General features: G+C 35.1%; 1 protein-coding gene across 2 annotated transcripts in view; it reads left to right on the top strand.

Annotated features, from left to right (window-relative positions):
- The first annotated feature begins 251 nt into the window (after window positions 1-251).
- The window catches only part of LOC129275916 (peroxisomal membrane protein PEX14-like), a 16,259-nt gene continuing 3,597 nt past the window's right edge, over window positions 252-12,913 (top strand). For both annotated transcript variants that reach the window (XR_010295766.1, XM_054912381.2), the window contains exons 1-7: window positions 252-346; window positions 5,009-5,188; window positions 5,970-6,054; window positions 6,689-6,841; window positions 7,372-7,481; window positions 8,915-9,017; window positions 12,716-12,896. Coding sequence is in view for 1 of the 2 variants with exons in the window: in XM_054912381.2 (XP_054768356.2) it covers window positions 323-346; window positions 5,009-5,188; window positions 5,970-6,054; window positions 6,689-6,841; window positions 7,372-7,481; window positions 8,915-9,017; window positions 12,716-12,896 (836 nt within the window). In the remaining variant the exon portion in view is untranslated. The remainder of the gene's footprint in view (window positions 347-5,008; window positions 5,189-5,969; window positions 6,055-6,688; window positions 6,842-7,371; window positions 7,482-8,914; window positions 9,018-12,715; window positions 12,897-12,913) is intronic.

Genomic DNA, 12,913 nt, shown 5'->3' with positions numbered 1-12,913 from the left:
TATCTATTCAAAACATTTCTTGTCAGTCTGGTGGAGTACCCCTTTAATTGTTATTAGGCCTACTCTGGGGCCTACCGACGCCCATCAGCGGGCCTTCCCTGGATTCTTTTTTTTTTTGGGGGGGGTTGCTTTGTAATATTTTGTAATATAGCTATTCCAATAACCTAATTATATTTATTTTATTTAGACCTTTTTTTGTGTGATCAATCTGGCTTCTCATGCATGCATCTGCTGCCCTCATCGATTAAAGTTTGTATAACTTATGCGATAGCTGTGCAGTGAACAAAAAGAAGGACCAATACGCCTCCTGTTTTCCAACAAAATGTCGACAAAGACAGACGCAGAGGTAATTTAAGAAAGTAGTGGTATTTGTATTATTATGATATACTGTATTAAGATTTTCAGTAAATGATGCTATACTCTAGGTGTATTCTATAACCGAGGGTATTTGAGCGCTTGCTCGCGCGGCCCAAGTCGAACTCGGACCTCGTTTACGCCAACGGTAATGCATAGCCTTTGCACCGGGGAACTCTGGCCGGGGACGAAATGCAGATCCGTTTCTGCTGCTGCTTTTATATTTGCGGCCGGACCGTATTGAGGAGAGATTCAGACTCTAGACTCAGAGTCAGAGGAGGGGCGAGTGCTCGATCAAGGACAGGAGCTTAGCCTTAGGCAATTCAGCTCTTCGACTTGAGATAAAACTTTAGTGCTCCAGACTCTGCCTTTTGTGAATGTTTGTACATCGGATCGGCAGTTATTGAGTTAAGCTTCTAAAGTCGAAATCGAATCAGCGATGTTTAAAAACAAAGGAATACATTAAATTCAAAATTTTGTTCGCGGTCGCACGCATCTTCCTGACAAAGTCACAAAGACGAATGCATTGGAATGGAAGTCACCAACATGCGCGATTGTTTGGAACATGGGCATAATCGTGATATAGTCCCCAAATCCAAAAATAGGGATTATTAGATTCGCACAGCTCAAGAACTTGCGAAATGATAACACACGCAAATGAAACACACTTACACTTGGGTTCTCTCCCTATTATATACTCGTGATACAGTCCCCACTCTCAGACTCTGCGGGAAATCAAGTTTGATTTTCACGGCGGTGGGGACAGTTTCAACAGTATAGTATACTCGTGATGCAGTCCCCGCGCTATGGGATACACAGTTCATTTGGCACGCAGTGGGGATAGCTCCAACAGTATATTATACTCGTGATACCGTCCCCTCACAACATAAAATCGTGCTCGTTCGACAAGGGGATGGGGACAGTTTCCCAGTGCAACGTGACAAGGAAGACTCATTCAAAATCTTCGGGAATTATTATTATTATTGTCATCATCATATTATATTATCATTATTATCATTTTATCATTATTATTTTATCATTATTATTTTATCATAATTATTTTTATTGTTATTTAATCATAGTTATCATTATTGTTATCATTATTATTGTTATTTAATCGCAATTATTGTTATTATTTATTTTATTATTACTATCATCATCATACATCATTATTATTCTTTATCATTGTTATTATTATTGTTATACTTTATTATATTATTGTTTTTTTTATTATTATTTTTATTATCAATATTTTGTTATCATTATTAATATAATTATTTTTATAGATATCATCATATATCATTATTATTCTTTATTATTGTTGTTGTTATTATGGTTATTATTCTTTATTATATTATTATTATAATCATCATCATTAATCATTATTCTTTATTATTGTTGTTATTAATATTGTTATTATACCTTATTGTATTATTATTGCTGTTGTTATTATTATTGTTATTTTTATTATATTATTATTAATATCATCATAATAAATATTATTCTTTATTGTTGTTGTTATTATTATCATCATAATAGTGATAATAGTATAATAAATTATTATATTATTATTATCATTATTATTCTTTATCATTGGTATTGTGCCCCTTCCATCCAGTCCGTTCCTTGTATTTCATTTAATTCCTTCAAATGAAATCACTGTAGACTCATTCATAACTTTTGGGTATTATCGTAATTATTATCATTATTGTCATTATTTTTTATGGTATTTATTTTTTTTTACTTAATATTGTTATCCTTATTTTTTGTTCAATTCAATTCAATGTTTTATTCAATTCCAATAAAAATCAATACAGAGTATAGAATACAGTAATAACAAATACAATGGGCAATAATAAGGCAAGAAAATATAAGGTACATGTAAAACAAGTATTAAACAGATACAAATGACAATAGAGAGATACAATATTGGAATTAGGTGGTCATGGATTGAAGGAACAGAATGGATGGAAGGGGCACATTTTCAATGATAAAGAATAATAATAATAATGATAATATAATAATTTATAATATTATCATCATTATTATAATAATAATAATAACAACAATAATAAAAACATTATTTACATTGTTAACATTATTTATCTTTTATTTATTATTTTTATGATAATTATTGTTATTGTTATTATTCTCTATTATTACCATTATATTAACCTTTATCATAATTATTATCAACATCATTATTGTTATTAATCTTTATTATCATCATCCCCATCATTATACTATTGTTGTTATCATTACTTTACTTTTCATTTCCGTCACATATTTGTATTGATTACTTTAATGTTTTGGGGTGACTCTTTCAATAATAACAACAACAATAATGAAAATGATGCCAATGATGATAATAATTATGATAATAATTAATACCCAAACGTTATTATGAGTCTACAGTGATTTCATTTGTAGGAATTAAATGAAATACAAGGAACAGAATGGATGGAAGGGGCACATTTTCAATGATAAAGAATAATAATGATAATATAATAATTTATAATATTATCATCATTATTATAATAATAATAATAACAACAACAATAATAAAAAATAATAATGATATATGATGATGATAGTAATAATAATAATGATATTAATAATGATAATAATAATAATGATAATAGCAATAATAATAATGATAATTATGATTAAATAACAATAATAATGATAATAACAATAATAATAATGATAATTATGTTTAAATAACAATAATATTGATAATAACAATAATAATGATGATAATTTTGATTAAATAACCATAATAATATAATGATAAAATGATAATAATGATAATATAATATGATAATGACAATAATTCCCGAAGGTTTTGAATGAGTCTTCCTTGTCACGTTGCACTGGGAAACTGTCCCCATCCCCTTGTCGAACGAGCACGATTTTATGTTGTGAGGGGACGGTATCACGAGTATAATGTACTGTTGGAGCTATCCCCACTGCGTGCAAAGTGAACTTGATTTCCCATAGAGTGGGGACTGTATCACGAGTATATAATAGGGAGAGAATCCAAGTGTACGTGTAAGTGTGTTTCATTTGTGTGTGTTATCATTTCGCAAGTTCTCGAGCTGTGCGAGAGTTGGGGACTGTGTTCTGGAGAAAGGAAGTGATTTTCATGCGTTCTGGTAGGTGTGATTCTAATAATCCCCATTTTGGGATTTGGGGACTATATCACGATTATGCCGGAACATGTTTTAAAAGGGTTTTGAGGTGTGTACTGCTTTTTTGCTTGAATTGTTAATTGATGACATAGCCTGTCAGCCTCTATGGAATAACCCTCAAATGAAAATAAATAACAAACCAATCTATTTCAGGGCTTGGGATTTACGAGGAATACATTTTGTTAATGACATTCTTAGAACAGATGGTACCTTCTTTCCATACTTTGAATTTCAACATGCGTATGGTATACAAACCAATTTTCTACAGTATTACGGTCTTTGTGACGCAATTAGTTCTGGTTTTCCCACAGATTCACATATAATTACTAAATCTATTGAACCAATCATTCCTGAAGCTTTGCAACTTGTTGTGAAAACACGCGTAGGTTGCTCAAATATATATCGCTCTTTTTTTCACTTTGAAGTTAAAGAATGTAAGGCTCTTGTCAGCTGGAAAGGTCTGTTAGGTTTTTGAGATGACCTTTGGGTTGCTTTTTGTTTGATCCCTTTTCAGGCAACAATGGATATAAACATAGGTGGTTTACAATTTTAGATAAAATATTGTATATGAAAGATTCTCTGTTGAAATGTGGTATAGTAACAAATACGAAATGTACTTTTTGTATTGATAATGATGAAACAATTATGCATATATTTTGCCTTTGTACTCATTCTAATGTAATATGGTCGAGAATAGAATCATGGATATTTCAAAATACTCGAGAGGTGATCGTATTAACGAATGAAAACACATTGTTTGGATTTTGTGGTACAAATAATAATGCTCTAACTGTGTCATGATGGTAAGAAAAGAGATATATTTAGCCAAATTGAGAAAAGAGTTACCTTCATTTACCACAATTATGTCAGCTTTAAAACTTTATTATGAAATGGAAAAATATATTTATGAAAAAAATATCAGAGCAAATAAGTTCAGAAAGAAATGGTCTTGTTTCAGAAACTTTATCGAACAAGCTGGCAATCTGTCACATTAACAAACATACTTATTACCAATTATGTTTAAATTTCTTAGATATATGTATCAGATCTCTTATTTTTCTTGCCAAATTTGCTTTGGCTGTGACAACTCATTGATTGTATAATAAGTCAGTTTGACTATATGTCTATGTATTAGGAATTATATATATATACCATGTTTATTTACTGTTTGAAAAAATTGTAAATGTTTATACAGTGTAATTATGCTTTTTGAAAATAAAGAACCCTGTGGAAGGGGAAAAAAAGAAGAAAAAAATGCTTAAGAACATCCATTTGGGTGAACTTTAAAACTCTATGGCAAAAAATCAAGCACATGGACCCATATTAATTTTTGCATAATTGGAATATTCAGGTGCTAAAGTATCAATGTGCAAAGTTTGGTGAAAATGACATGGATTTCACTTTAACTGTGGAACGTCCTTAAACGTTTTGACATTGTGTAAATATTCTTTGTCTATATGCAGGGCTCTGCAGGGAATACTGCTATAAATGAAAATGCCCCAGCCACAGGTCCTGGGGTTGCCCCTAGTACTGCTCCAGGCACAGCTCTAGCCACAGCTCCTGGTACTGCTCCAGCTTCAGCTGTAGCTCCTGCTGGAGCTTCAACTCAAGACATTGCTCCTGAAGCCCCTAGAGAAAAAATGGTAAGAAAGATGAAAGATAGAAAAACAGAGAGAGAATGTCAATTTATGTTGGCCTCAACAATAGTAATTTGGGTTGAGGGTTGCGACCAAATTAGTGTTTTTGTACAATTTTTTTTTATTTGTCGCAATAAAAGATGACTCTGAAATATTTACAAAGTTCGCATTTGACACAAAAAATTGGTTGGTTGAATGGTGACTTTGATATGATTTAGGAGCTAAGGTCACAATACATACTGGAAAGGTCTTAATATGTCAAGGTTTACCATTAAATCTTTTTTTCTTTATTTTGAATTGAAGTTTGAAAGAATATAGGTTTTACATTATTGATGCTTGTAGTTTTAAAGTTTCTTCAGTGTAAGGCCTATTTTGGTTCATGTGTTATTAAAAGTCAAGTGATGACAATCTGACTACAGTAAATCGACTACATGTAGAATTACTTAAATGAAAGCATACTTTGTAAGAGTATGTTTGCCATTGGTCATTGTATTTTGCATTTTAATGAGTTCTTTCTAAATATTTTTCATCAATATGAGGGCATGTTTTGCAGCAAATTAGTGACAGAAAACTTCTCTGCAATGTGTAGTACCAATGAAATTAAAGATAAATCAGAGATAAAAAGTTTGTTGTTTCCAACATTTTAGATACAACTGCAAAATGATAATTATTACTGGTATTATTTTTTCTTTTATTCCATAATTCATTGTCTTGGTTGAGATAAAAGGTATGGATAACTATGAACCCACAAAACTATGAATGTCTGTGTGTTCTTTTTTTCTCACAGATTGAGACTGCTGTGAAGTTCTTGCTCAATCCACAAGTCAGATCTAGCCCAATGGTTCAGAAAAAAGCTTTCTTACGGAAAAAGGGTAAGCCTATGATGATGATGATGATGGTGGTGGTGGTGGTGATGATGATGATGATGGTGGTGATGGTGGTGGTGGTGGTGGTGATGGTGGTGGTGATGATGATGATGGTGGTGGTGATGGTGGTGGTGGTGGTGGTGGTGGTGGTGGTGGTGGTGATGATGATGATGGTGGTGGTGGTGGTGGTGGTGGTGGTGGTGATGATGATGATGGTGGTGGTGGTGGTGGTGGTGATGGTGATGGTGATGGTGATGATAATGATGGTGATGATCATCATGGCTGGAACAGCAATAATTATAATGACAATGTTTGAATTCATAGAATTAAATGCATTTTGTGTCATTTGTATGATTCTGCATCAAAGGTATTTGGGCCAACATTTGGTCTATTTATATGGAATGATTTAGACAGCCAACATTATATCCTTTATAGTTACTCATACAGGGTACATGCACATAATTGGTAGGAGATCAGGGTAGCATTACATGAAAACAAATTGTCAGGCAACTGTTATAAGCTACTGAAATCCTTGCATCTGATTGGCTCAGAACAAATAAGTCAGTGAAAATCACAGACAAAGGAAATGCTCCCCTGGTGAATTAATTAGAAAATGTTGTTATCTGGAATGCTTAACTAGGTGTGTCAGATGCAGAGATTGAATTGGCTATTGATCGATCAGGAACGAGGCAAGACGTGGTACCACCTGCCAATCAAACTCCTGTAGCCCCTTCTCCTCAAGGTCAGGTTCCTATGGCAACACATCCTGGTGCTGTACCTCAACAACAAATGGGTAAATATTGTTTTTTGTGGTTTCTTTTTTCAAACTCTTGACTGATGAAGTTCTTCTGGATCAAAAGGTATTGTAGGCCTACTGTACTAGAGTACATGTAACATCAAGTGGAAACTGTTTATCTTTCAGATTCAAGAAAGAACGGAATGTTCTTCATTTTCTTGATAGTTTCCAAGTAATCAAGGCAATACAAAAAAGGTGGACATATCATGGATGTAAAGACATTAAATACGAAATTTCAGCAACTTTTGGGAAGGGTTTTTTTTTTCTTTCTTTTCTTTTTTTCTTTCCTTTGCATCATACAGAAAAATAAGAAAGTGCTTATGCTTTTGATAGTCATTTGAACAGTATTTCAACGTTTTGACTCTGCCCTGACTTCTTTATTTAACTCATAGCCAGTTTGGAATAGTTCAAGGCTGATTATGTTCTATGCATTCATGAGACAAAAATCCCTAATTTCATTTTGTTGTCTCCTAGATAATCAGCTTCAATTGAATCATGTCAACCATTTTTTTCCCTTCACATTGCAGTGCCATACATGCAGCCACCTCCACCATCAAGGGTAACTACTTGGAGGGACTATGCTGCCATAGCCGTCATCGTCAGTGGAGTTACATTTGGAATCTACCAACTTATCATGGTATGCCCAATCCCTATTTCTCCCCAGTCTTGATTGCTTTCATGAACTGCTCAAGCCATGATAGATTTATAGCATCAATACTTTTCATATGAACTAGAAGACAATTTTTTTCTGTAAGCTCCTACTTTTGGATGTACACTTTTTAATGGAATTGCCTTAAAGCAGCGTATGAGAGAGATTTGTTTAATGGAGGTTTGGTAAAGATCCATGAAAGAATATCACAGTTCTGGGATTTTTAAGATATTGTTTTGCAATATCGTGTGTGAGCAGCAGGGTGATAATGGCCTCATATTTACAGTCCGACCTCTCTTATCCGGACACGTTTGGACCAGCACCAATCCGGATAAGGGATTTATCCGGATCTGGGAGACCCAATATCAAATACACGCAGCTGCTGCCTCAGCTCCCCAACGGCGGTAGCTACACGCTATCTATTGTAGTGGGCGTACAGACAGTATTCACTGCAGTGTCAGTGCAAATTATAGGCGGTATTTTTACGGAAATGAAATCGATCAATGGCCAAAACTCTTGGATAATTTACCTGCTAAAATGATTGAGGTATATATCGAGCATACCTCGAAAGAAAGAGAATGACTCGATGAAACCAAGTTTTACAATTAGATCATCGCGGCGGGTATCGCAGCTTCGCAATGTCAGCCATTGTTATACTGACTGTAGGCTCAAACATGATAGATGGCGCTGTCCGTATTGAGGCCTAGCGTTAGCTAGCGATACGTGTTGTTTTTCTCCGGGAAACAAAAAGAGAACGTGATGAAATGTTTGCACTGCGCTCTGATTTACTGGATTTACCTGTCTAAAAGTTCTTTCAGTGATTTGGGTGAGATATTTTCATGAAAAATAATGTTGTAGTAGGTAGACTATATTGGAAAATATATGTAATCAAAGTGAGTTAGTGTATAGGATTGAGTTTAGATTGAAATCTCATTTCCTCACATACTAGACTGAATTTAAAAACATAAAATTTAAAAAATCTCGGCAAGTGTGCGTCCGGATAATAGAGAGATCAAGATAAGGGGAGGCTGGATAAGAGAGGTCGGACTGTACTCTGGTTTAAGCTTAAGATGGTGCTTCTAGCCCTCAGTTCATCTAAGGAATTAATCCTGCCTGCTAGCCTTGTACCCATTCACCTCACCTGGGTTGAGTGCATCACAATGTCGATAGATTCCTTGGCAAAAGAAATTAACTCCAGGGTTGTAAATACAAACCCACAAGCCAAGGATATATAGACCACAAAGCATTCACATAGGATTTTGACAGGGCAAATCAAGGTCCCTCCCAATAATACTTTCAAGAAAGCGAATCCTATCCAGATTTAAACTGTATGGTTTCTCCTTCACCCTATTCTGAATATTTCTATTAGATGCACTAATTTTATGTCTCCTTTTTGGATTATTTGTTTGTTTATTTTGTAGAGATTTGTTGCACCGTGGCTCAAGAGAAGAAAAGAAGAAGAGGAGAGAATGAAGAGATTGGAAGCTTCCATTGAAGAATTAAACAGGAATGTTTCACAAGCAGGTAATTATTATGATTATTACTTGGCATGTAATATTAACCCCAATGGAATAGACGGGGCATTACAGCCCCCTCCCTTTCCTTTTTTTCATGATAAGCCGCAATGTTTAATTACTTTCTTTCTTTGACTTTTGAGATAAAATTTGCGACAACTGTATCTGTGGTTCAGAGGTTACACTTCATGTGAGACCCAAAGTTGCTCAAAAATTGTGATTCTGTGTACAAGTCCTATGTGAATTCAGTTTCTAGCAAAAACTCATATATTCAAGGTCTCTGGGCTGACAAAAAAAAAGAAGATACATGGGTTATGAGGGGCCACTTTCATAGTCTCATTTAGAGAGTTGTTATGACCCAATGAATAATTGCTAAATTTAACATATTTGAGTGTAATGCAGTCTCAATTTTAATTTTAAGGACAAGCATAACACTGAAAATTTCATCAAAATCAGATGTAAAATAAGAAAGTTATAACATTTGAAAGTTTTGCTTAATTTCACAAAACAATTATATGCACATTCCTGTCGGTATGCAAATGAGGGAACTATCCCTCGGATAGGACGTTAAATGGAGGCCCCGTGTAGACGAGAGTCACCACCTTTGCACGTTAAGAACCCACTGCACTATTCGTATAAGAGTAGGGGGAAACCCCGGTGTAGTGGTCCACCTGCATTCCCCCAATCAGTTATATCGGGAGGAGAGACCTGCGGGTCATGGTGATTCAGTTCGCTTTTCGCCTCCCAGGCACAGGTGACGCCAAACAAAAATAATAATAATAATAATGACATCACTCACTAATTCTTTTGTACAGAATTTCATTTTATGAAATTTGAAATATTCTAATTTTCTCCCCATTCATTGTCATGTGAAACAAAGTTTTTTTTCCTCCCAGAACATGTAGAATTACCATGGTTAAACAGTTTATGGTTCAGTCAAGTTGGTCCTTATTGTCAAATCTGTAAAAATTAATATTGTTTAATTCAAACAATTAAAAAAAAAAAATAGTGAGTGAGGGACATCATCGATTTTCTCATTTGCATGTGACTAAATTGTGCATATAACTATTTTGTGAAAAATAAGCAAAACTTTAAAATGTCATAATTTTCTTATTTTGCATCCGATTTTGATGAATTTTTCAGCATTATGCTTGTCTGATTTTTCTGTATTGATTTAAATCTACATTTTTCTGAGGTGGACTTGACCTTTAAGATTTATTTTTTATTTTTTTGAAAAATATGCTTAGTAAGTCCTGTTAGTCAAAGCACTCTGGATGTGTGTATATCATTCGTTAATAACTTTGAAAGGAAAACTTGAATACAAGCAATAGTCCATGCTCCAATCTTGTATCAAAGTCCAAGAAAAAGAGTAAACAACTATGAGACCTTGCAATGCAGCTGATGTAACATGTTTATTTAAAGGTCCACAGTAATGCAAATGGAGGCAGGTCTTAGTTCTAGTCCAAACACCAACACTTCCATCTTAGGCCCAGCGAAGGGAATTATATAGTCCTGTCATTTTGTATTGTAAATGCCAACTGTGTGATTATATTTATCAGATCATATCTGTGCAGTGATAATGATTTTGATATACTGTCGATATGCAGTTTACCAAGTAACCAAATTGCCTATTACCATATACCGTATGAGGTTAAAAAAAATGTATATTGGGGGCTACTTTTCACAAGCTATGGCCTAAATTTGCTACATTGAATAAGTGTCAACATTGCAGTGAATGGGCATTTTTCATGGTTTTTGTCTCGCCTGCATAGCAGAGCGAGACTATAGGCGCCGCTTTTCCGACGGCGGCGGCGGCGGCGTCAACATCAAATCTTAACCTAAGGTTAAGTTTTTGAAATGACATCATAACTTAGAAAGTATATGGACCTAGTTCATGAAACTTAGACATAAGGTTAATCAAGTATTACTGAACATCCTGCCTGAGTTTTAGGTCACATGACCAAGGTCAAAGGTCATTTAGGGTCAATGAACTTAGACCATGTTGGGAAAATTATTTTCAAAATCTTAACCTAAGGTTAAGTTTTTGAAATGACATCATAACTTAGAAAGTATATAGACCTAGTTCATGAAACTTGGGCATAAGGTTAATCAAGTATTAGTGAACATCCTGCTCGAGTTTCAGGTCACGTGACCAAGGTCCAAGGCCATTTAGGGTCAATGAACTTTGGTCAAGTTGGGGGTATTTGTTGAATTACTATCATAACTTTGAAAATTTATGGATCTAGTCCATGAAACTTAGACATAAGGTTAATCAAGTATTAGTGAACATCCTGCCTGAGTTTCAGGTCACATGACCAAGGTCAAAGGTCATTTAGGGTCAATGAACTTTGGCCAAGTTGGGGGTATTTGTTGAATTACCATCATAACTTTGAAAATTTATGGATTTAGTTCATGAAACTGGGACATTAGGTTAATCAAGTACCACTGAATATCCTGTGCGAGTTTCAGGTCACATGACGGTTGACCATGGTCAATTGTCATTTAAGGTCAATGAACTTTCGCCGTGTTGGGGGTATATGTTAAATTACCATCCTAGCTCTGAAAGTTTATGGATCTAGTTCATAAAACTTGGACATAAGAGTAATCAAGTATCACCGAACATCCTGTACGAGTTTCAGGTCACATGACCATGGTCAAAGGTCATTAAAGGTCAATGAACTTTGGCCGTGTTGGGGGTATTTGTTGAATTACCATCCTAACTGAAAGTTTATGGATCTAGTTCATAAAACTTGGGATATAAGAGTAATCAAGCATCACTTAACATCCCGTGTGAGTTTCAGGTCACAAAACCAAGTCAAAGGTCAGTTAAGGTCAATAAACTTAGGCCATGTTGGGGTAATTGTTGAAGTGCCATCATAACTTTGAAAGTTTATGGATAGAGTGAATGAAATGTGGACATGGGTGTAGTTGACAGTCTTAAGTCTCCGTTCAAATGTCATTTATGGTCAATGAACGTGGTATTATGTCATTATATGAATGATGTTTTTGTGAATGATTATTTTATAGTAGTTTTCAAAGTTAGCACTGCTGCTATATTAAATTGCGTAATGCAGGCGAGACTGCCAGAGGCGTTCCACTTGTTTATTTTCCAGTGGTAGGACGTATTATGCCGTGGAAGCGCCATGGTGTAGCGGTTCTGACACTCGCCTTGTAATCAGAGGGTCGTGTGTTTGAATCCCACTATGGCGTCAATCCACAATTTGCCACTCTCCACCCAGGTGTTAAATGGGTACCCGGTAGGATGCGAAAGCCTATGTAGTATGCCTAGCAATTGAGTCTTGGAACTCTTGTTGGAATGCTCCCCAGGGAGTGGAGAAGGTGCATACATTGTATGCGGACATGCAAGGATCCGATGACCAGGGTAATAATATATCTGTAAAGCGCTAAGAGACGTCGTTCCGATGTGTTAAGTGCTATATGAATGCGGAATATTATTTTGTCGCAGCTCATCGTTATTGGGTCAAACCAATTTGTCAAACCCCCCTCTTAGCAAAAAGCTAGATACGCCACTGAGGGGCCAACTATTGTACACAAACAATACAGACCCCAAAATGGTATTGTATCTAACCCGGTTAAATTTGCAATTATGGTTACCACAGTAGGTGGAACTGAAAATGATATTGGTTCCTTTGCAAAGGTTAAAACTGCATTATTCAAATAAGAATTTGTCTTGTTTCTCACATCTAGTTACGGCCATGGATAAATCTATCAGTGCAATCCAGACTCTGATGGAGAAACAAGATCAGCAGCTTACCAGCCTCAATGCCGAGATAGTGTCGGGGAAAGCATTGACGAACAGCAGAAGGTCTACCGATACTACAGAGATCAAGTCAGAGATCATGTCCTTGAAAGGATTGCTTTTAAGCAGGTAGGTACTGGAGTAGA

Source organism: Lytechinus pictus, chromosome 14, assembly GCF_037042905.1.
Source record: "Lytechinus pictus isolate F3 Inbred chromosome 14, Lp3.0, whole genome shotgun sequence".
NCBI classification, from domain to species: domain Eukaryota; kingdom Metazoa; phylum Echinodermata; class Echinoidea; order Temnopleuroida; family Toxopneustidae; genus Lytechinus; species Lytechinus pictus.
Note: the sequence above shows the minus strand (reverse complement) of the source record. Positions and strands in the feature narration are given on the sequence as shown.